At 45.5% G+C, this 24,092-nt stretch overlaps 1 protein-coding gene across 3 annotated transcripts in view; it reads right to left on the bottom strand.

Moving 5' to 3' along the window:
- The window catches only part of LOC126262665 (GATA-binding factor C-like), a 675,775-nt gene that overhangs the window by 96,959 nt on the left and 554,724 nt on the right, over positions 1-24,092 (bottom strand). For 2 of the 3 annotated variants that reach the window (XM_049959453.1, XM_049959447.1), the window contains one exon: positions 20,102-20,236. In XM_049959453.1, coding sequence (XP_049815410.1) covers positions 20,102-20,236 — 135 coding nt within the window. The remainder of the gene's footprint in view (positions 1-20,101; positions 20,237-24,092) is intronic. The other variant, XM_049959441.1, reaches the window with a different exon arrangement.

Below are 24,092 nucleotides of genomic sequence, written 5' to 3' on the forward strand. Positions count from 1 at the left end.
CCTGTCCGCAAGTACCTGAAATCTCTGCGGTCCCGTTTTAGTTATCGTTGTTCCTCCCTTTTTCAACTTCGCAGTGAACTTTGGCATCTTTGGAAGCGTTTACACGTTCCTTATAAACGTGTTATTCAGGTCACAGCAGTGACTAGTCCACGTTTGAAACCCGTGAGCTCTCCTCACCGACCCATTCTCCGTCTCTACTAACAACACAATACTGTCCATCTTCTATACCGTCCGGTCAGCCTCTCGTGATGCCTAGTTGTCGAGCCCGCATTACAAAGAGGTGAAAGGAAGGTTCGAAGATTAGAGCTTAGTATCACATCGACTGTACGGTCATTAGGCACGGGGCAGAAGCTCGGATTGCGAAACGATGAGAAAGGAAATCGGCCGTGCCATTTCAAACGAACCGCCCCGACATTTGCCTGAAGCGATTTAAGGAAATCACGGAAAACCCAAATTAGACCACCGGATACTGATTTGAACCGTTATCCTCCCGAATGCGAGTCTAGTGTACTAACATACACTGAGGTGTCCGGATACTTTTGGTCAGATAATGTACTCGTACGACTAAAACCAGTTTTATAGTGTTTCTGTCTACTACGTTTAAAATACTTTACTCACTTCTTTCATCTTCCATTTTGCTTTAGAGATGGGTACGTCAGCTATTGTTGCGTAGAATAACTAATTTATTGCCTTTATTTTGCAACTAATTCTAAACGGCTGTATCTGATAATGACCATTTATTACGAATGATTTAGGAGTCCTGAAGGCGTTGTCAACAAGCACGTACCGTGACAACAAGCTGTTTCTTTATAAGTTCGCTTTCACCTTTTTGCTAGACACGTGTTTTCGACCCTTCTACACATACGTCAGTCATCGAGGCACCCAAATTGGGCTAGAATTATTTTCCCGTAAACAGTCAATGCAAAATAATACTGTCTTCACACACTATAGACCTATATCTCTAACGTCGATCAGTTGTAGAATTTTGGAACACGTATTATGTTCGAGTATAATGACTTTTCTGGAGACTAGAAATCTACTCTGTAGGAATCAACATGGGTTTCGAAAAAGACGGTCGTGCGAAACCCAGCTCGCGCTATTCGTCCACGAGACTCAGAGGGCCATTGACACGGGTTCACAGGTAGATGCTGTGTTTCTTGACTTCCGCAAGGCGTTCGATACAGTTCCCCACAGTCGTTTAATGAACAAAGTAAGAGCATATGGACTATCAGACCAATTGTGTGATTGGATTGAAGAGTTCCTAGATAACAGAACGCAGCATGTCATTCTCAATGGAGAGAAGTCTTCCGAAGTAAGAGTGATTTCAGGTGTGCCGCAGGGTAGTGTCATAGGACCGTTGCTATTCACAATATACATAATTGACCTTGTGGATGACATCGGAAGTTCACTGAGGCTTTTTGCAGATGATGCTGTGGTGTATAGAGAGGTTGTAACAATGGAAAATTGTACTGAAATGCAGGATGATCTGCAGCGAATTGACGCATGGTGCAGGGAATCGCAATTGAATCTCAATGTAGACAAGTGTAATGTGCTGCGAATACATAGGAAGACAGATCCCTTATCATTTAGCTACAAAATAGCAGGTCAGCAACTGGAAGCAGTTAATTCCATAAATTATCTGGGAGTACGCATTAGGAGTGATTTAAAATGGAATTATCATATAAAGTTGATCGTCGGTAAAGCAGATGCCAGACAGATTCATTGGAATAATCCTAAGGAAATGCAACCCGAAAACAAAGGAAGTAGGTTACAGTAGGCTTGCTCGCTCACTGCTTGAATACTGCTCAGCAGTGTGGGATCCGTACCAGATAGGGTTGATAGAAGAGGTAGAGAAGATCCAACGGAGAGCAGCGCGCTTCGTTACAGGATCATTTAGTAATCGCGAAAGCGTTACGGAGATGATAGATAAACTCCAGTGGAAGACTCTGCGGGAGAGACGCTCAGAAGCTCGGTACGGGCTTTTGTTAAAGTTTCGAGAACATACCTTCACCGATGAGTCAAGCAGTATATTGCTCCCTCCTACGTATATCTCGCGAAGAGACCATGAGGATAAAATCAGAGAGATTAGAGCCCACACAGAAGCATACCGACAATCCTCCTTTCCACGAACAATACGAGACTGGAATAGAAGGGAGAACCGATCGAGGTACTCAGGGTACCCTCCGCCACACACCGTCAGGTGGCTTGCGGAGTATGGATGTAGATGTAGATGTAAAGTGAGAAAAGTCATAGGCTACCTCGTTATATCGTGTCGGACGTTCTTTTGCCCAGCGTACTGGAGCAGCTTGCCGTGGCGTGAACTCGACAAGTCCCCTCCAGAAATACTGAGCCATGGTGCCTCTTATAATCGTCCATCATTGCGGAAGTGTTGCCGGTGCAGGATTTTGTACACAACTGACCTCTCGATTAGGTCCCACGAATGTTCGATGGGACTCACGTCGGGTGATCTGGATGACCAAATTATCCTCTCGAAATGTCCACACTGTTCTTCAAACCAATCGCGAAAAACTGTGACCCGACGGCATGGCGCATTGTCATTCATAAAAATTCCATTACTGCTTGGTAACATGTAATCCACGAATGGCTGGAAATGGTCTGCAAGTAGCCGAACATCCAGAGGATCCTGTCCATTCCATGTAAACACAGCCCATAACATTACTAAGCCACCACCAGCTTGCACAGTGCCTTGTTGACGACATTGGTCCATGGCTTCGTGCGGTCTGCGCCACACTTGAAAGCTATCAGCGCTTACTAACTAAAGCGGGACCCATCTAACCGGGCCACTGTTTTCGTGTCGTCTAGGGTCCAGCCGATATGTTCAGGAGACCAGGAGAAGCGCTGCAGACGATATCGTGCTGCTAGCAAAGGTCGTCTGCTGCGGTAGCCATTAACCCCTAATTTCACCTGACTGTCCGAACGAATACGTTGGTCGTACGTCCTACAATGATTTCTCGAGCTATTTCACGCAGTGTTGCTTGCCCGTCAGCACCGGAAGTCTGCGCAAACGCTGCTGCTATCGGTCGTTAATTGAAGAACATCAACCACTACGTTGTCCGTAGTGAGAGCTAATACCTGAAATGTGGTATTCTCGGCACACTCTTGAGACTGTGGGCCTAGGAATATTGAATTCCCTAACTATTTCCATAGCGGAATGTCGCATGCTTTTCGCTCCAACTACCACTCCGCATTGAAAGTCTGTTAATTTTCATGGTGCGGACATAATGAGATCGGAAACCTTTTCACACGAATCCCCTGAGTAGAAATGTCAGCTCCGACAAACACTGCCTTTTTATATCTTGCGTACACGATACTACCACCATGACTACCGTCTCAGCGTATATCATTGGTATCCAATATACGGAATACTTTTTTCACAAGTACATTGTAAAAGTTTAAGAACTAAAATGCTCAGTTCCAAGGAAGGAATGGAAGGGAAGGGTGAGGACAGGTCTCCCCTTTGGTAGGCTGTGCCGCTCCCCCTACTGGGACGACTCGCGGCAGACAGAGCGAGCGCTGTCGGCAGCGGCGGCGGCGGCGGCGACCACCCAAGCACCACGCACGGCAGAGCGACTCGGTGGCGCCCGACGCCGGCGTCAGCGACAGTCCCGTAAAAAACACGCGAAGTGGATGGGGCGAGTCGTGGCGAGTGGGGGTGGGTGGGGGGGGGGGAGCGCGGGGGTGCCGGAGTCACATGTGGCAGCGATTAGTGAGCCCGGCGCCACGACGCACCGCGGCTCGCCTCGCCTGCTGCGAACAGGGTGCGCTCCGCACCTGACACGACGGCTGCGACAGCAGCGGCTCAGCAGTTGCCCGTCTTAACAGAGGACCTTACCCATAAGGTTTCAAACACAGTGCTCTGACAACAATACAGTCCACCGCAATTCTCAAACAAACTCGAAAAAAATCTGTTTTTAAGATTCCAGCATTGCAGCTGCTGTTAAACACGAAACATTAGTAATTTAACAACATGGTCATTGGGCACATGCTCTGACCACTACTCCTTCCTTACACAGTGGCTTTGCATAACTTCATGGACTACCCTAGCAAGACTTCCTCCTTGACCCCAATTAACATTCACGCCACAGCTCACTTAGTATCCTCCCCCCTCAACTCGAACACCATTGCAGAGGTTCTCCAGCTGTATTGGCACTGCAATGCTGTTCGAGTTCAGAGGAAATACCAAGTGGGCTGAGGCATCAATGGTAATTTGGATTGAGGAGGGAAGCATGCTAGAAGAGTCTGTGCAGCTGTACAAAGCCACTGTGCCAGGGTGGCGTACCGGTTAGCACATTTGACTACCAAGCAAGAGACGCAGGTTCGAAACCTGGCCCTGGCACAAATTTTCATTCGTCACTTCAGGCAGCATATATACAACGTAGATGCTTGACGCCTGAAAAGGTCTCTGAAACCATAAAGCTTCAATTAATTTTTTTTTTAATTTTATTTTTCATTGCTAACTGAATGAAAATACCCGTGTAGCCACAGGACGTCGTGTTACGACTCAAACTGTGCGCAATAGGCTGCATGATGCGCAACTTCACTCCCAACGCCCATGGCGAGGTCCATGCAGTGCGGTACAGATGGGCCGAAAAACATGCCGATTGGACAGCTCAGGATCGGAATCACGTTCTCTTCACCAAAGGGTGTCGCATATGTCTTCAACCACACAATCGTCGGAGAGTGTCTGGAGGCAACCCGGTCAGGCTGAACGCCTTAGACACGCTGTCCAGCGAGTGCAGCAAGGTGGAGGTTCCCTGCTGTTTTGGGGTGGCATTATGTGGGGCCGCCGTACGCCGCTGGTGATCATGGAAGGCGCTGTAACGGCTGTACGATACGTAAATGCCATCCTCCGATCGATAGTGCAATCATATCGGCAGTACATTGGCGAGAAATTCGTCTTCATGGACTACAATTCAAGGCGGCATCTTGCACATCTTGTGAATGACTTCGTTCAAGATAAGGACGTCGCTCGACTAGAGTAGCCAGTATGTTCTCCAGAAACCCTATCGAACATGCCTTGCATAGATTGAAAAGGGCTGTTTATGGACGACGTGTCCCACCAACCACTCAGAGGGATCTACGCCGAATCGCCGTTGAATAGTGGTACAATCTGGACCAACAGTGCCCTGATGAACTTGTGAATAGTATGCCACGACGTATACAGGCATGCATCAATGCAACAGGACGTGCCACTGGGTGTTAGAGATACCGTTGTGTACAGCAATCTGGATTACCACCTCTGAAGTTCTCGCTGTATGGTGGTACAACATGCAATGTGTGGTTTCCATGAGCAACAAAAAAGGCGGTAAAGATGTTTATTTTTATCTCTATTCCAGTTTTCTGTACAGGTTCCGGAACTCTTGGAACCGAAATGATGCAAAATATTTTTGATGTGTGTAGATGACCACGAATGTCTTTCTTCAAAACTCCAGAACTGTGGAAATAGCATGGGGAAGGATCGGGGATAAATGGAGGACGTGTAAGGACTTCCCACGAAACTTCTGCAGCGCAGTCGAAAAGTCGCCAGCGTAAAATCACGGTTCACGTAGGGAACAGCAGAAACTTTTCCCATTGACCGCCTTGTCTGACAGTGGGACAAATGTATTAACAGTTGTGGCGGTTACTTTTTAAATAAGAAACAGTGTACTTACTAATTTTCCCATCTGTCTCGTTTTCATTTGCCTGCTCCTTATATTTACAATTACAGCAGCGTGATGCTGCGTTGTTGAACGAAACAGCGCGATAGTGGCTCTTGCCGCAGAAGTTTCTGATGTTCTGGAGAACCAGCGTTGCGTAAGGGGTTCGTCTAGCTGCGTCATACCACTACCGTTAGTTGTACCCCTTACAGGCTGACGCAGCTATCTGTTTCGTTACGTGGTATTCTGGTTCACTTTTTCCCCGGAGTACTGGGTAACGGGTAACAGAGTGGAGACGGACGAGCCCAATTCTTGGCTCGGTTTGACTCGGCAGCGTTCGGCTCCCCTCCCACACCGCAGCGGCCGCGACTGTACGCCCCCGCTAACGGAGCGCGACGAGCCGGCGCCGTCCCGGCAGACGCCGACAACGACGCCCTTTCATTCATAATTCCCGGAACCTCCGCGGCGCTATTAAATTAGCCCACAACTATTTGAACTCATTTAGGACGCTACCAAGCGTTCAGTGTAAAGGGCCCCGGAGCCCGCTCGCCTGCCAGAGATTGATGGCCGCCGGTCGCGGGACCAGCCCGGCTGCTTCAAAAGACGGCCACCCGGCAAAAAGAACGCTCGTAATTACCGATGGCGGCGTTTAGGCGGCGGACACGTAAAAACTGTGGTCGGCCGCCGCTTAATTCTGAGTAAATACGTAATGCGTCAGCTCCCTGTCATCGCCACCTCCGGTCGGCGATTTATGTGCCATCGGGACCTCTCGCTCCTGCCTACTAATAGGACGCGCATCGTAGCAACGAGTTCTCGAGCTGCCGGAAGTACTTTGGCTGTAGTTGGCTAGCGTCCTCCTCGGACATCAATCTCATTCCTATCAAGCCTGTCCCGGCCAGTTTCTTCAGGAATTAGCTGCGTCTAAAAGCGAGGAACGTAATTGAGCTGTTAGAAGTTAAAATGGAGCTACAGTACTTCACCCTGTCTTTATTAGTATTCATTTCAGGGAAGAGAGTGTTGGATAATGATTTCTGGTTGACATTGAGAACATGGGACCCATCCTTAGATGGAAGAGGAGACTAGCTGTTAAAGGAAGCATGGCAGTAGTCACCTGAAATCATTTGGGAAAAGAAAAGAAATTTAAGTATGAAGGACTGACGTAGATACTTGGACCTTGGTCAATAAGAATGTGTGTCCAGTGTCACACTACTTCAGCTTTGGTTACTCCTTTTCTTGTTCTCATTCCTTCTGTCAATACATACCCAATTATTTCTCAGACTTCCTTGGACCAGTTAACTTAGTCTTTCTGTACTGCTGACATGCATTTCTGTCAGGATAGCCATTTTATTTCACACTTGCTTATGGGATTGACGTTGTTGTAACATCTACGTTCATCATTACAATAATAATAATAACAATAATAATAATAATAATAATAACAATAATAATTAGTAGTAGTAGTAGTAGTTGTAGTAATAGTAGTAGCAGTAGTATTTTTAACCGTCATTCACGGTTAAAGAGAGCTTTTGAACTTGTCTTCCTAAAAATTCATTTTTTCCATTCCTCCTCAATTCTCTTAATGTGTTGGCTTCATTGTTTCTTTCACTTCTCCTGTCTACTTATTTTCTGTCTCTGTTTCTTTTGTGTTGTCGTGTAAAATTCCCGTTTGTTGAAACCGTTTAGGAATTTTTCTTGCTGTTATGTAATTATTACTATTAGTGTTTCTACCATTACTACTACTAACACTATTGTTCTATTATTATTATTATTATTATTATGAAAACACCTCACGTACTATACACACTGCAGTTTTACGTGGAAACGGGCTCCCTAATTGTGTCTGATGAATGTAAGACGGAACCTGCCAGTATTGGCTCGTTATGGGAAGGTTCAAAATGGTTCAAATGGCTCTGAGCACTATGGGACTTGACATCTGAGGTCATCAGTCCCTTAGAACGTAGAACTACTTAAACCTAACTAACCTAAGGACATCACAAATATCCATGCCCGAGGCAGTATTCGAACCTGCGACAGTAGCAGCAGCGCGGTTCTGGACTGAAGCGCCCAGAACCGCTCGGTCACAGCGGCCGTCTTTATGGGAAGGAAGGCACTGACAAAGTTCCTTATTAGATCACTCAGGCCCTAATGTTAATGTGCTGAATTAAATTTCACAACTTCTGAACTGTCTCATAGACTGAGAACACTTAACATTCTTGACGGTAATCCGTACAGAGAATAGATGTTTCAAGATGTGAAGCATTGTTGATGCTATTCGAGAGCAGTGATTGTGTGCCGTCACCGGGTGGTGTTAACATCCGTCTCTCATCATGATCGCCATCACTTCACAACTTCGCAACACTACTCTCTACAAGGAATTTACGCCGTCAGATACGCTAAATACTTATAGTTCAGAAATTCGGCTAGAAAACTGACAAAGTGGCTCCAGCTAGAGAGGCTGCCGCCTTTAATACAACAACATTTTTCACCCCAAATATAAACAGATGCAAATGGCAGGGGTACAATTAAGATTCCAAAATATGCAGTTTATAAAAACGGTCTTTTTTTTGGAAATTTAGGGTCACGTAAGACTTTCAGTCTTGGTACAAAAATTAACACTTCTGTCCTCTTCGTCGGTAAAAAAATAGATTGATACAAACGTGTTCACTTCTTCGTGTTCGATTCCTTTCAAATGTCGAGCAGCAGTACAAAGAAATTTGCAAATTTGCAGGTAACGTCCTACAGTTATTTGTGGTGCGACAGCATAAGGTATGTGGATGCATATAGGGGGTTATGAAGGGGCTTTATAACTCTTATGCCGACGGTTACGTTTTCCACAAATACATTGAAGGGATGCAACCACGAAACAATTCGCAACGCATGTGTTGTTTTAAGTTTTCTCAGTGCGCTTGCCGCGTTAACGCACCATAAAAATATCAGTTTTCACCAACGTCCACCATTATATTCGTCAGGTGAATAAATGACTGTTGAAGATGCAACGGCATCACGTAAATACAAGTAACTTAGTAGTGCCCACTACGGCCAGCGTTTACACGGGCTCCATCGATGAAGTATTTTCCTCGTCGACCTTGTTTCCATCACGATGTATAATCTGCAAATTAGAAAGCGTCAGTTACTCCATAGGGATACCGGCTAAGCACTCACCAAGGCTGCTTAAGTATGTCTCTTTTTATACATCGCAACTGAAATACAGACAGGGTGGATGTTATTTATAGTTACCGTCAATTTAATCTTTTGTCGCAAATCTGTGATTCTGATACTTCTTTGAAAGTCAATTTCTTCCGAAGAGAAAGATGGATAATGTAGAAAGATCGGATTTTTTATTGAGAATTTACGTGAAAAGGCCCCTGAGAACATTTGCTACCTAACACGGAGAAAAATTTTCCTGTAATATTCCAATACGGAAAGATTCAGGACCGAGCTGTTGAAATGTGTCAAGTAGCTGAGTAATTTCCGACTTGAAGCATTCTTAAAAGATAAAAGTTTTTATTTTGTTGTTATAATCCATTGCCGCGTTACTTTTCTGGTAATGCTGGCGTAGAGAATGTTACGCCAACAGTCGCAGTTGTGTTTGTTGTAGTCCCAGACTGCAAACACTCAAAAGTTGTAAGCTCGTCGGTCGAAAAGGACCCGTATCGCCCGTGAACGCTAACATTTATTGTCGGCAGAGTAGCGTGGAGTGACTGATGGCGCAAAGGACTGAAAGTCCTCGTCACCCCCAACAGCTGTCGCATTCCTGGCCGGCAGAGGCGCGCAGAGCTTTGGCGGAGAGGACCCACTCAGCACGAATCGAGGCGGCACTGTCGGAAGCGCTGGCGAGAGCAGAAGAGAAGGGGACGCACAATGGAGTCAACCGAGGCAATCGCTTCCGCGGGGCCGGGATATCGAGTGTTTGGACACTTGTATGGGGCTTTGTAGGCGACACAATGTCGCACACGGCTTCCGCCCGGCGGGGGGGGTGGCCAGCGCGCCCGCCCCTGTCGCGTAGGCCACACTCCGCACACCGTCAGCCACGCTATTAGGTTCCCGAGAGGGCCTTGCCACGGCGGACATCGGCCTTTTGTTGAAATAGCCAGATGCCTCGTCAGTTAGCCAACACTTAATCCTAGAAATACCAACACATTCAAGAAGAATATAATAATTCCAATCCCAAGGAAAGCAGGTGCTCACAGATGTGAAAATTACCGAACTATCAGTTTAATAAGTCACAGCTGCAAAATACTAACGCGAATTATTTACAGACGAATGGAAAAACTGGTAGAAGCCGACCTCGGGGAAAATCAGTTTGGATTCCGTAGAAATGTTGGAACACGTGAGGCAATACTGACCTTACGACTTATCTTAGAAGCTAGATTAAGGAAAGGCAAACGTACGTTTCTAGCATTTGTAGACTTAGAGAAAGCTTTTGACAATGTTGACTGGAATACTCTCTTTCAAATTCTGAAGGTGGCAGGGGTAAAATACAGGGAGCGAAAGGCTATTTACAAATTGTACGGAAACCAGATGGCAGTTGTAAGAGTCGAGGTGCATGAAAGGGAAGCAGTGGTTGGGAAGGGAGTGAAACAGGGTTGTAGCCTCTCCCCGATGTTATTCAATCTGCATATTGAGCAAGCAGTAAAGGAAACAAAAGAAAAATTCGGAGTAGGTATTAAAGTCCATGGAGAAGAAATAAAAACTTTGAGGTTCGCCGATGACATTGTAATTCTGTCAGAGACAGCAAAGGACTTGGAAGAGCAGTTAAACGGAATGGACAGTGTCTTGAAAGGAGGATATAAGATGAACATCAACAAAAGCAAAACGAGGATAATGGAATGTAGTCAAATTAAATCAGGTGATGCTGAGGGAATTAGATTAGGGAATGAGACACTTAAAGTAGTAAAGGAGTTTTGCAATTTGGGGAGCAAAATAACTGATGATGGTCGAAGTAGAGAGGGTACAAAATGTAGACTGGCAATGGCAAGGGAAGGGAAGCGTTTCTGAAGAAGAGGAATTTGTTAACATCGAGTATAGATTTAAGTGTCAGGAAGTCGTTTCTGGAAGTATTTGTATGAAGTGTAGCCATGTATGGAAGTGAAACATGGGCAATAAATAGTTTTGACAAGTAGAGAATAGAACCTTTCGAAATGTGGTGCTACAAAAGAATGCTGAAGATTAGATGGGTAGATCACATAACTAATGAGGAGGTATTGAATAGAATTGGGGAGAAGAGACGTTTGTGGCACAACTTGACTAGAAGAACGGATCGGTTGGTAGGACATGTTCTGAGGCATCAAGGGATCACCAATTTAGCACTGGAGGACAGCGTGGAGGGTAAAAATCGTAGAGGGAGACCAAGAGATGAATACACTAAGCAGAAATAGCCCAGTAGGTACTGGGAGATGAAGGGGCTTGCACAGGATAGAGTCGCATGGAGAGTTGCATCAAACCAGTCTCAGGACTGAAGACCACAACAACAAACAACCAACGCATTTTCAGTAATGTATTGCCGAGAGGGGTATACTTCAGACCCACACTAAAATATCTCTAAAAAATAAATTCGTTAACTGCTATTGACTTATATTAGCAACATACTTTTTAAAGAGGTACTTATGTATATCTAGGGTCCACAACCACATAATATCTCTTAGCAAAGTTTTAGTTATACCAAAGCATTTTCAGTAATGTGTACTACCAAGTTTGGGGAGAGAGAGGGGAGGAACAATTTTATGGTCACTACAGAAAATTATTAAAAATATCAATTTCTGTAACTGTACTTGACTTTTTCTCACAACACACTTTATAAAAAGATGTTGATGTGTAAATATGGTCCTGAATGTGAAAATCTGAATCGGATCTGCTACCAAGACATAAATTTTTGGGTTAAGTTTGACTGAAAAATTTGAAGTAATTCCGAAATCTGGAAGAAGACTTCATTAAAAAAGTACATTTTTTTTTTTTCAAAATTTTAAAATGTGAAATGTTTGGCTAGATTACAATATTATCAAAAGGTGAACGCGTGGAGTCTCCCTCCTCTCCCTCTTAGTGTTGCAATAGTTAAGACAGAAGTGCCTCGTTACTTAACATTTCACTTAAGGAAGTCAAGGGCCTCGTGACGTGTTTACTCTCTTAAAGTATCCACATGCCACGCCATTAACAAACTCTCTTAAAGTAGGGAAATGACTCGTCACTTAGTAATTCTCTTAACCATTACTCATTATATATATATATATATATATATATATATATATATATATATATATATATATATATATATCCCGGCGGAGGTTTGAGTCCTCCCTCGGCCGTCGGTGTGTGTGTTTGTCCTTAGGATAATTTAGGTTAATTAGTGTGTCAGCTTAGGGACTAATGACCTTAGCAGTTAAAGTCCCATTAGATTTCACACACATTTGACATTTTTTTTAAAATATTGGTAAATATCGCTACCGCCTGGATCAAGAAAACGACTGAGTCTGAAGCTGAATGACTCAACCTTCACTGATCACAGTTACCCGCTGCCTTTTATACAGCGATATTATTGTAACTGTGCAAAAATGTGGCTTTCTACTAACATTTTTTAACTAATTATGCCTTCCATCCTGCTTACTGGTGGTACTCTAACTTTATTTTTATCATTTAATTTCCCTTCGAGCTTCTTTATTCACATTTATGTCACTATATTTTTAATTTATTAGTTTAGTGTTGAAATATTGCCTTCATGTATAATTACGAAAGATATTAAACAAGATACGTGTTTAGAGTCTCTCATCTTCTACGCTACAGTTGCGATGAGTGACCTCTGGCTACAAAGAAGATATTTGATGCAACAGAGAAGGCGAAAGGAATTTATATGACAGATTTATAAGAGAAACTAGTGGAAAAAGTTTTCAGCACCACAGAGTGGAGAAGAACTAATTTCAGGATACGTTTTTGACATCGTTCGTCTGTTAATCCTCAGTTGCTAGGAAAGTAATTGACTTAATTAAGGTTTAACAAATATGACAATTACACAAAACGTACCTACGAAGGATAAAATCCTGAAAGGAAATCAAAATGTAAACAGTGATGTAGTCCATTAACGCAATTTGACCCTCAGTAAGATTAACGAAACCAGCAAATATTACGTAACCTATTACTCTTTACGAAACGTCATGAATGCCCCAGTAAGGATACTCTTATCATCAAACAGCAGTACAGAGTTGTGTCGAGAGAGAGAGAGAGAGAAAGCAGACGCGGCGCGGGACGGGGACCGGGGGGGGGGGGGTGTCAATAAAACACAATAAACTGTGTTACTCAAGACAGTGACCTCAATGTGTATTACTATTATTATTATTGTTATTATATACTAATATGAATCTACTGGTGTGAACATCATGAAGGTGTAACCTAACAGTTAGAGATACATACTGGGTGCACCAGATGGAGGTGTTTTCCTTTATAATTTACAAAATAATAAGTGAAGACAATATTTATTTACATACGTAAATATAAGAAAAGTTACTTTTTCTCCAGAGTTATGAACAAAGTCAATTTAGTTTATTCTCCGGAAAGTTACAGAACAAACTATAATTTTTAAGTATAACAGTTTTTCATCTTTTAACTTTTTCTAAATCAGTTCAAATGAAGTTTCTATCAATTTCGGTTATGGAACTAAAAAATGTGAAAGGTTTTGGGGTGGATGCAACATGGTGTACATATAGTATCTATATTCAGATGGTCGGCGAAATCTAATCGAATACTTCAAACAGCGCATTGAGGAAGCTCGTCGCTTCATAACACAACCACCTTTACATTTCATCCACAAGTCGAGGGTGTGCTGAGTTGTGCCTTCAAGACACTGGCCACTCGTTTGAACACCTCGCTTAAATGAACATACCGCCGCCACAACATCCATCTGAACACAGCCAGTTATGTACAGCATGTTGCATTCATCCCTAAACTCGCTACTTGAAATTGATAGAAATTTCATTTAAAATGGTTTGTATACAGCTGGTTTAAATACATCATTGTTACATCTCAGAAAAAATAATGTTCTACGCAAACAATTATAACTTGTTGCTGTAACTCTCTGGTAAGTAACTAAAGTAACGACCTATTAAATAAATATTCTCTTCAGTTATTATTTTGTAAGCTACAAAGAAAAACACCTTATCTGATGCATAGTGGATAACAGCCGTTTTCATTCTGACGTTTCGATACACTCAAGAGAATTTGTATGTGATACAAAATGTACCGGATAAGACCACACAGTTAACGGAATACACGTGGTCGGGACGTGAGTGTTCTTCATGAACCTTGAAAACGAAATCTATTGTCCAAGAAAATCAAAAGGTAGTATCTGTCTTAGATACAGACTGTAAGTAACGACGTTTAGATTTCATGTTTAATCTGATGCTGGGGTATTAAAAACGCAAATGTGCCAGTTAACAATAACTGAACGAAATGTAAGTAGCTTAGCTCAGGACGAGAGAGTGACTTGGATGTAACACGGCTCCGGACGTTCTCGTGTAGTGAATGTCTGGCAGTTTGGTCTCGCGGAAACGAGCCACAGCTTGGCTGGTCACTAAGGACAAAGAGGGTCGTTGATGGCGTAGGGGATGGCATCATGTCCGGCTAGCGGAGGCAAACGGAGCGCGCTTCCTGGCGCCAGAGGGAGGGGGTGAAGAGGGGAGGGGAGAGAGAGAGAGAGAGAGAGAGAGAGAGAGAGAGAGAGAGTGTACTGCTGATGGCAAACACTGCCGTTATTGTCTCCTAATGGCCACAACCACAAGCTTTTTGAGTACAATATTTCTCCACTGAAAGCATCAGGCTATTACTGGCTTAAAAATTGTCCACAGACACAAGAAGTACCTTTAACAAAACCGTCACATGCACAGGAATTATCGCTAGTAACACGAACTGCGTTACGCGTCTAATTTCCGTAGATAACATACCGAGGTAACTTCATAGTACTTCTATTGCTGTTCGTGCCGCTATCGTTGCTGTTACAGATAGTGTTCTATCAACTTTGGGATCGCCAGTTGCTATAAGAACCGAGGTATAATACTAATTACTTGTATTTGGTTATACACGAGAAAAGACCGAATAAATTTCTCGAAATGTGCAGCAGAGAACTTTTGTACAGAAGTGCCTGTATCTCATTGTTTTCCCCTTCGTCTGGTTCCGTTTGTAGGAAAATAAGTATAATACCTGCGAAAAGCACCGTTTCAAGGACCACATCCACTTAAATACCCGAGGAAGGCTCAGGACATGGATTTCTGCAGAGTAAGATCGGCATTTAGATCCCCGTCTGGCCGTTTTCCTTAAGATTCTCAGCAGTACCGAGATATGCGACGTTTTGGCAGAACACTGGACACCTATTCGGGAGGACGATGGATCAAATAAAGTTTAAGGTTTTCTCTGATTGCGCTGCATCGCCAAAGGCAAACGCTGAGATTGGCACGGACGATTTCCCTTCCCATTGCTCCCCCAGCCAAACTTGTGCTCCGCCTCTAATGAGGTCGTCGTCGACAGAACGTCAAATCCTAATCTTTCTTCTTCCTCGGGGTTTTCTTTAAATAATACGGGTCAAAGTCGGAGTGGCGCGTTCAGAAACGCCATAGCCTATTCCCGCTCTCTGGTTGTCGAATGCGCACAACTGCTGCGCCAGTTCAAAAAATGGTTCAAATGGCTCTGAGCACTATGGGGCTCAACATCTTAGGTCATAAGTCCTCTAGAACTTAGAACTACTTAAACCTAACTAACCTAAGGACATCACACACACCCATGCCCGAGGCAGGATTCGAACCTGCGACCGTAGCAGCCTCGCGGTTCCCGACTGCAGCGCCAGAACCGCACGGCCACCGCGGCCGGCGCTGCGCCAGTAACGGTCCGGATCACAACTGGACGTTGCACTCTCGAGCAACATTTTGCAGGTATCAGCAGGTTCGAAATGCACCGGGTGGAGCTATGGCCGTAAAACGATATCCAACCAGTGATGGGCTTCCGGCAGAGTACAATGCATTGAAACTAATTTATCGCAGCTACTACCTGTTACGGTAAAGCACGCCGTTACTAATTACCTTAGTTGGTGTTAAATGTTTCGGATTTGCGGTCATCGCTAGACGCCAGCGTTCTGTGATGTTTACTGCGCGAAGCCTGGTTAGTAAAGCAATTACTTTAAAATTACAGTACTACAGAACTGCAGTACGATGGTCGACAAGCCGTAGAACGAGATATTAATATTTAAATCTGAAGGCCACATGTCTAACTCTTTGATGATGTACAGAGAGCACACGGCAACAAGTGCTATGGACTGCAACAGATACAGCATTACACTTTAGCAACTTAGTCGGACAAAACTGCACTGCCAGACGATTAGCGAACAAACTACTCCGCCTCGTGGCTGTTTGGCTGTCGTTTCACGGCCTAGGTCCACATTCATTTCCAACGGATGCTTGCATAGAAAACTGTGTCTCATACACTGCTCTGTCTTTACTATCAAGCTGTTGTTTCCCCCTCCACCCTGCATCCCAATATAAATTTTTCGCTACAGTTATTGCCGTCTGTGGCTCCCTCTAGTGCCGTGGAGGCTATCCGCTGACGTCCCCTGATGCCCCGAAACATGTCTTAGCATTCGTCCTCATCAGCAGTTACTCTGCATTGGGGCAGGTCCAAGCATGGTACTTCTCTTCTTTCCTACACCCCTCCCCAACCCCACCCTGCCCTAGATGTCTTGTGCTTTCATCTTTAGCTCCTAGTCGTCATCGCTTTCCTCCTTGAAACTGTCTGTTTGGATGACATCATCTTGAGATTCTTCTCCCTCTTTTTCCTGTCCTTTCAATTCCTATCTCTAGTAAGCACTGGTGGCTCAATATGTGGCCTAGACAATTCTTCTTTCTTTTTCTTGAGGTGTCTAAGAGATTTCTGTTATTCCCTTTTCTTCACAACATCTCGTCGTTCCTCGCCGTGTGCTCTCAACTTAGTATCTCTACTTTCTTCGAGACCAACATATTCAGTGCCTCTTGCCTTCTTTAATCATATTTCCCATGACTGTTCCTCCGTAACAAATTATACATGAAACTTCCTACATTCATAGTTTGCCCATTGTGGCACGTCAGACCACCATCATTTTCTCGTTCCTTTGTAGTGTCAGCATGGCTAACTGAAGGGGTGGTCGGATGTTCTTCCTCTCGCCACTCTGATCACCGGTACACTCCCGGGATGGAATGTGTGTTCTCCTACTGCCTACACCTAGTGTTACACATGTGAAAGTGAGAGAAAGTCTTCTAAATGTTTGCGAATCGGTAACAGACGCGTGACTTGGGTACCAGCCCGGTATTCACCCAGTGGGGAACCGCCTAAAAACCACATTAAGGCGGGCCGGCACACCGATCCTCAACGTTAATTCGCTGGGCGGATTCGCCGTGAAGCCAGTGCAACTCAACGTCCCCTAGCGGTGCTTTAACAAGCACAGTTCTCCAGGAGGATCCATTACGGTACATGAATCACGTAATCAATTCTCTGAACGTCAGTAGCAGGAGAGTTACGATGTGAAAGCCCAACCTGGCACGGAACACCTACCGTCGGTCTACGACGCGCCCTCCTGGCGTGCTCACAGTTCGCTGAAAGCGGCCTTATCTCGGCGCTAGACAACGGCCTACTTGCAGCGTCGGCCGCTGGGTCCCATGTCTGTCTGGCACAGCACGGTAGTCCGCGCCCGTTTCGATCGAGATGATAAGGGTGGAGTACGCGGGCTGTCCGTCCGCCGGCTGTTTCCCGCTTTTTATACACATTCAAAACGTCGACACGCGTTAGGCCCAATACGGCCATTGTCGGCGGGCCATTAATTCCGGGCAGCGACTCCCATAGAGGCGCGCTCACGTCTCGGCGGGCACGTCCAACCCTTCAGCGAGAAATAATAAAGAATGTCGCCAATTTGTCGCCGGAGAATGGCGGCGGCCGTGTGTCTCTGCAGCGGGGTCGCATTGTGGCAGTGCTCCGTGCCGCGATGTTTATCGTGCCAGCGTGAGAGGCGCGCTCCTCGCACAAAGGGGGCAGCTACAGCCCCAGCTCTCCCCCGTAATTACGGAACCCTCGAGGACCATCGCGGACGCAGACGAGACGCGGACACGCTTGACGATGTCGGCCTGCAGCGCCGAATTTGTAAGCCTGTTCGCTACCCTTGGCTCACAAAGCACATGCCTGGAACCGAACTCCTACTGCATGAGGAGGACCCGGGTTCAGTTCCCAGTACTGCCAGGGACGTTTCCTAGGGGATGGTACGATATGGGGTCCATTGAGCCTTATAATGCTTCTACTGGATATGAACGCTGGAGCTGCTGTAACATTCCCACGAAATGGATAGATTTCCTGGTAAGCCTGATTTGTTCTCTCCTCATTGGCAGCTACCTTACGACGAATATCTGGCGGCGCTGAACCTGCGACCTGGTAGAGTTTTACAAGTGGTGTGGTTTCAGACAACCAATAACACACCTATACTTTTCATTTAGCGCCTTACGAACTTAACATAAGGTAAAGTGCAAGAGGAAACGTTATAGCGGTGAGGGTGAAAGATCGGCAACCGCAGATTGTTGCTGTCTCTACAGGTCTCGTGAGATTGACTGAATGCATTTCGTGCCTCCAGAGGAAGCATCGCCGCTCTATTTCTCTTGTATCTGTCACTCATAAGGGCAACGGCCTTACCGCAGTGGAAACACAGGTTCCCGCTAGATCACCGACGTTAAGCGCTGTCGGGCGTGGCCGGCACTTGGATGGGTGACCGTCCGGGCCGCCATGCTCTGTTGCCATTTTTCGGGGTGCACTGAGCCTCGTGATGCCAATTGAGGAGCTACTCGACCGAATAGTAGCGCCTCCGGTCAAAGAAAACCATCATAACGACTGGGAGAGCGATGTGCTGACCACACGTCCCTCCTTTCCGCAGCCTCATTGATGATGACATGGCGGTCGGATGGTCCCGTTGGGCCACTTGTGGCCTGAAGACGGAGTGCTTATTGTCACTAATAAGGTAAAGTTGAACAGAGATTCTATACCAATAATAGGAGCTGTAAAACCGCTGTGTCTGTACAATGAAAATATTTGCCAAGCACTGACTGTGGGTGATGTCTGGAGTGTAAGATCATAACAAGACTACTTTTAAAAACTTTGCCCATCTGCCTGTATGAACACGCAAATCTCCAAAACTCCAAGCTATAGGAATTTTCATGGGGTTCTCGTAGGTACTGGTAACTTGAGAGTAGTTTGGAGCAACATGTAGGCTTTATTTAATCAGAATCGGATCACGGAAAAAAGACAATTTAAAGTTTTTTGTAGTTCGCATGTTTACCTCAGTGGCATGATCGTCAAGGTGTAGTACACCAAAGTACCAACAGATGGCACTGTTAGTTTTTTAACCTCACTGACAAAAGTATTTTTGGAAGTTTAGGTAAAAAGCACTCCGCCTTCAGGCCACGAGTGGCCTACCGGGACCATCCGACCGCCGTGTCGTCCTCAGCGGAGGATGCGGATAGGAGGGGCGTGGAATCAGGACACCGCTCTCCCGGTCGTTATGATGGTATTCTTGACCGAAGCCGCTACTATTCGGTCGAGTAGCTCCTCAATTGGCATCACGAGGCTGGGTGCACCCCCGAAAATGGCAGCAGCGCATGGCGGCCTGGATAGTCACCCATCCAAGTGCCGGCGACGCCCAACAGCGCTTAATTTCGGGATCTCACGGGAACCGGTGTATGCACTGCGGCAAGGCCGTTGCCGAAGTTTAGGTCAGTGACAGAATTAAACGTCGAGATCTTATCTGTACGAATACAATCTAAGATTGAATTTATTTGGCTAGGATTTATGGATTTCGCTTTGTGTATTAAAAATTTGACGAAATTGCTTTACTTGTTTCGATAGACTTCATTTATATTGACGTCTTGGCCAGGAAAAACGAATTTGACGATATTAATTTGTTACTTAGGTGCTTACTTATTACATTTTGATTAGATTTTGTTTATGAAAAAAATTAGTAGGAAACGGTTGAGTCTTTCTTAGTACACTAGAACGGCTGTAACACTGAGAACTATGCGGTCTCAAAAACCCAATGAAAATCGTGAGGCAAGACTTGCTGCAGCTCGAGTACATCAGGCTTTAACTGGCTGTTTGGAAACTTTTTCCGAAAGAGAAGCGCGACGTAACTCTGACCGAGAGCGTCATGCATTATCTCGCTCCTCACTACCTGTCATAGACAAGCCTTACAGCCCTAAGTACTTGGTGCTACCAGTGAGAAGCCGGTGCGGACCCCTAGTTGGTAATATCTGCACAGGAAATTCTGTCTCGTCTTTAACTCTAATTTTACATACATCGCCCTACAGCGCAGCCGCTTCGGACAGTTGTTAGGTACACAGAGTCGGGTGTGGTTAGTCGCTGCCGTGGACAGAGTGGTAGGTAGGTGCGTGGCTCGGCGCGCTACTCACGTTGTGCAGCTTGTAGTAGAGGCCGCAGGCGTTGCAGACGGGCTCGCCGTTCTGGTTGCGGCGCCACAGCGTCGTCGTGGTCGTCTTGCAGTTGGCGCAGCTCGTGCCCGCCCGCCTCGCCGCCGACTGCAAAGACAGTTGGCACAAAGGGCACGATATCATACCCGTCACGGACAGAAAAGCAGGCTGGCTGGCTGCGGCTAGCGCGCGCGCCAGACGCCGTCTAGCTGCGCTGCGATAAAGCGAGGGCACAGCGGCTGCACTAGCTGCGAGCAGGGGTGGTTGGTTGGTTAGTGGCGAGAGGGGCTGCAAGCGGGAGGGCAAGCGGTGGCAGGTGAGAGAAGAGCAAGTAGAAGAGAAGATTCAGTCCAGGAGAGCAGATCTCAAGATTAGATCGTGCTGTTAATTTGTGTGTTAAGATTCAGTCACAAACAGAGAAATTTATTGCTAGCCTCAGAAACTGCAGGGCGATTCAAAATTATGTTACAACTCAAATGGGACGAACACGTTCTGGGATCAGTCAAAACAAGATTGATTCTCGAGCCCACATGTTGCCAACACTGTTTCGACTTCGCTGCACAAGCTCTGCTGGGAACCCCTTACACATCCTCTATACAGTCCCGATCTCTCCCCATGCGATTTTCACATGTCTGGAACCGTGAAGAGAGATGTTCGTTGCGGTCGATTTGCTTGGAACGAAGAGTTGCGAGCGTGGATACAATCATGGTTCCGCAGGCAGAAGCTAAAATTTTTCCATGAGGCCATTTACCTGTCTTGGCCCACAATGGATACATGTCTTAACAGTTATGGTTGGGTTGGGTTGTTTGGAGGAAGAGACCAAACATCGAGATCATCAGTCTGATCGGATTAGGGAAGAAGGGGGAAGGAAGTCGGCCGTGCCCTTTCAGAGGAACCATCCTGGCATTTGCCTGGAGCGATTTAGGGAAATCACGGAAAACCTAAATCACGATTGAACCGTCGTCCTCCCGAATGCGAGTCCATTGTGCTAACCACTGCGCCACCTTGCTCGGTCTTAACAGGTATGGCACTTACTTTTGAAATAATAAACAGTTTACGTACATTTTTTTGTTTTGTTTTTTGTTTTCATCTACCTCGTTATCATTTGATAGCCTTTTAAGTCTATTCGCTTGCACCAGACATGTTCTATATTCAAGTTTAGCGTAGCATAATTTTTGTGTGTTACTACATGATGGTCTACGAGTTGAGACCACTGTGTTAAGGCAACTTTCATTTAAATACGGATTTCATGATCAAAAACATATCCACCATTTGAGCTGTAACATAATTTTGAACCACGGTGTATAATACAGTTACCACCACAGATACCGTAATCTTATCCGTAAGGAATCCATACATTAACCTAAGCAAATAAATGTTTTTCACCCAGCCACTACTGTTCGTAACTCGTTCATATTGAAGCAAAGACTGCTGTGATTCTCGTGTAAATGTCGAAGTAGATTATCTTGCTAATCTCAAATATGCAAAGTGATTTCGCTAACTGTGGCAAAAGCGCAGGAAACATCTGTCAGACGATGTGAGCAAGTAACGTTATATGGACAAATGGCCGGAAACGCGTTCCAAGAGGGGTGGAGAGGAAAGATCTTCTACAGTGGAGGTTTCGATGATTGAAAGCACACACGAGAACACACCTGCCAAGTGGGAATATTCTGTCTGTAGTAGTGTTTTATCTCAACACTCAAGAGGGCAGTGAACTTGAGCACCATCGTGTGGTGGCCACATTACCCATCGTACCACGAAAGGCGCGTCTTCCAGCGGGGGAGGCAAGGTCACCCGCTGGAAGTGCAGATATGCCTCGGTTGCGAAGCGCTCTGTAATGACGGCTGGTCCCACGAGGGTTCGCCACCAACACCTGTCCACACACTAAGGCTGAGCCGGTGTTGACGGTTCCCTCCCACCATACCGCGAAGATTCTCCGTACCTCTTACTTGAGGGTTACGAAGATTGACGATACCGCCCCTCGTAAAGGTAGTCCCATCTGTGAGTAGGAAGGATGACATAAACCCCAAGCCAGCGACAAAACCGTCCCCACGGGTTAAGTCCGCAGGTGTCACGGCTTGCACGCGTTGTGAGCGATATTGATAGGGCAACTGTTGTGGACTATGTTCCACGCGGTCGTTTGGCTTACCCCAAGCTGGTGGGCATCCCAATGGTGCTGCTAACGGGAACCCGCTCGCGGATCTTTTGTCTACACTTCGAGTGGGTGTACCTTCCTTGGAATACATTCCCAGACACATGTTCCTATAGCCTTTTGTGCTACTTACCCTTCAGGGATCGTTCCTTGCAGATTCTCCTCATTTAGGAAAATCACCCTCTAAACTGAAACTGATGAAGATACTGACGTAAGACTGGTGATATCTAATTATGTTCGAAGCAGTGAGACTTATGATGTGTGCTTAATCTCCATAAATAGTTTATGTACCGACAAACTGAAGCAGTATTTTTTTTTTAAATAAAAATTGTGCCCTGAAAAGAGGAGTGACGTCCGGCATCGTTTGCTGTAAAACATTTTGTAAAAAGGGCGAAATATAGCTTTTACACACGTCTTGAAATTATTTGTATACATTTTTAAATCGTTATTAATCTGAAATTCTTACATGTGTTCACGTATTCATGTAGACGGCATTTAAAGTTAATTCTTGAGCTAACACACGGGGACAACTGAGTAGCCTGCTGCATGCCACACTTCCTTACAGAGGGTGTCTCTCCTCAGAGTCGTCAGACTCATTTTATCTAGTGTTTCGGCAGGTATTTGCAATTTCATTTCTGCCTTGTGTAGTTAAGAATCAGCTCAAAGCAACACTGATCATCAAGTCTTTCATGTGCGCCCGGTGTCGTACGAAAGCGTAGGTTTGTTTCCCTTTACAAATAAAATAGAATTTTTCGTCCTCGTTCGACAGAGCAGTCCCAAATTAGTCTTGTGCGATATCAGCAGGGACAGTAGTAGAATACGAAGAAAAACCAGTACTCCAGCAACGACAATACCACCCTGGCCCGGGCTGACTGCTACCGCCAAGCATGCAGCGCTACTTAGTTGCTGCTGGATTGCTGTTTGGTCTTTTGTGTTTTACTGCACCTGTTAACAGATACCGCTGAAACGAATATCGCACTACACTAATCTAGAACCGCTCTGTCCAATGGGCACGTAAAATTTCACTTTAAAATCATTTTGTTTGTAACGGGAAACAAACCTATTCTTTCCATCGACACTGTGCGTCGTATAAAAGACATGACGAGCTGTATTTGTTTGAGCTACCTCCAGCTACACATTACAAAAACTAAATTGCAAATTTCTGAGGAAACGCCAGAGGAAATGCGCCCGACCACTCTTAGGAGAGACACCCGGTAAATACTCAACTGTTCCTAGTATATATTCATTAACAGATAGTCGTTAATGTACAAACTCCCGCTGTCATAAAAATAATGCCGAACAAAACAAAGTGAAGTACAAAATTCTTCCAACGCTGAACTACTAGGCTGATAAATCGTTCAAACAATACCGCTGTTGCACTGCAACGTCAGGATGTTTACTGTTGATCAGGTCAATAATTACTCTTTGTACTGTGGAGCAAAAGGACTCAAAGGAAAGAAAATCTCATCGTTATAATTATGGGCTCCAGAGCCGAGCCGTGTACAGGGGGGCAAGAAGTGACGCACCGACGCCGTAACGATTTTGCTGCACAGCAGATAACCTCCGCTGCTCGCCACGGAATGCCGACACGAGTCCGGACACAGCACGCCAGGCAGCGGCCGAGACCGAGAGTCAGAAGAGGGCACCGGGCCGATAGCGCCAGGTGTTATATAATTACGCGCGCCTAGCTGTATTTAATCTGTGCACTAATAAAGTTTTCCGATGAATGTAAAACACGGCGCGGTGTGTAATTAAAACGGGGCCTCGCAGGCCGGCCGACAAGCTGTTATTGGCTCGTGAAGTATGGCAAGTGGGTGGGCG

The sequence above is a fragment of the Schistocerca nitens genome, chromosome 1 (genome assembly GCF_023898315.1).
Source record: "Schistocerca nitens isolate TAMUIC-IGC-003100 chromosome 1, iqSchNite1.1, whole genome shotgun sequence".
NCBI classification, from domain to species: domain Eukaryota; kingdom Metazoa; phylum Arthropoda; class Insecta; order Orthoptera; family Acrididae; genus Schistocerca; species Schistocerca nitens.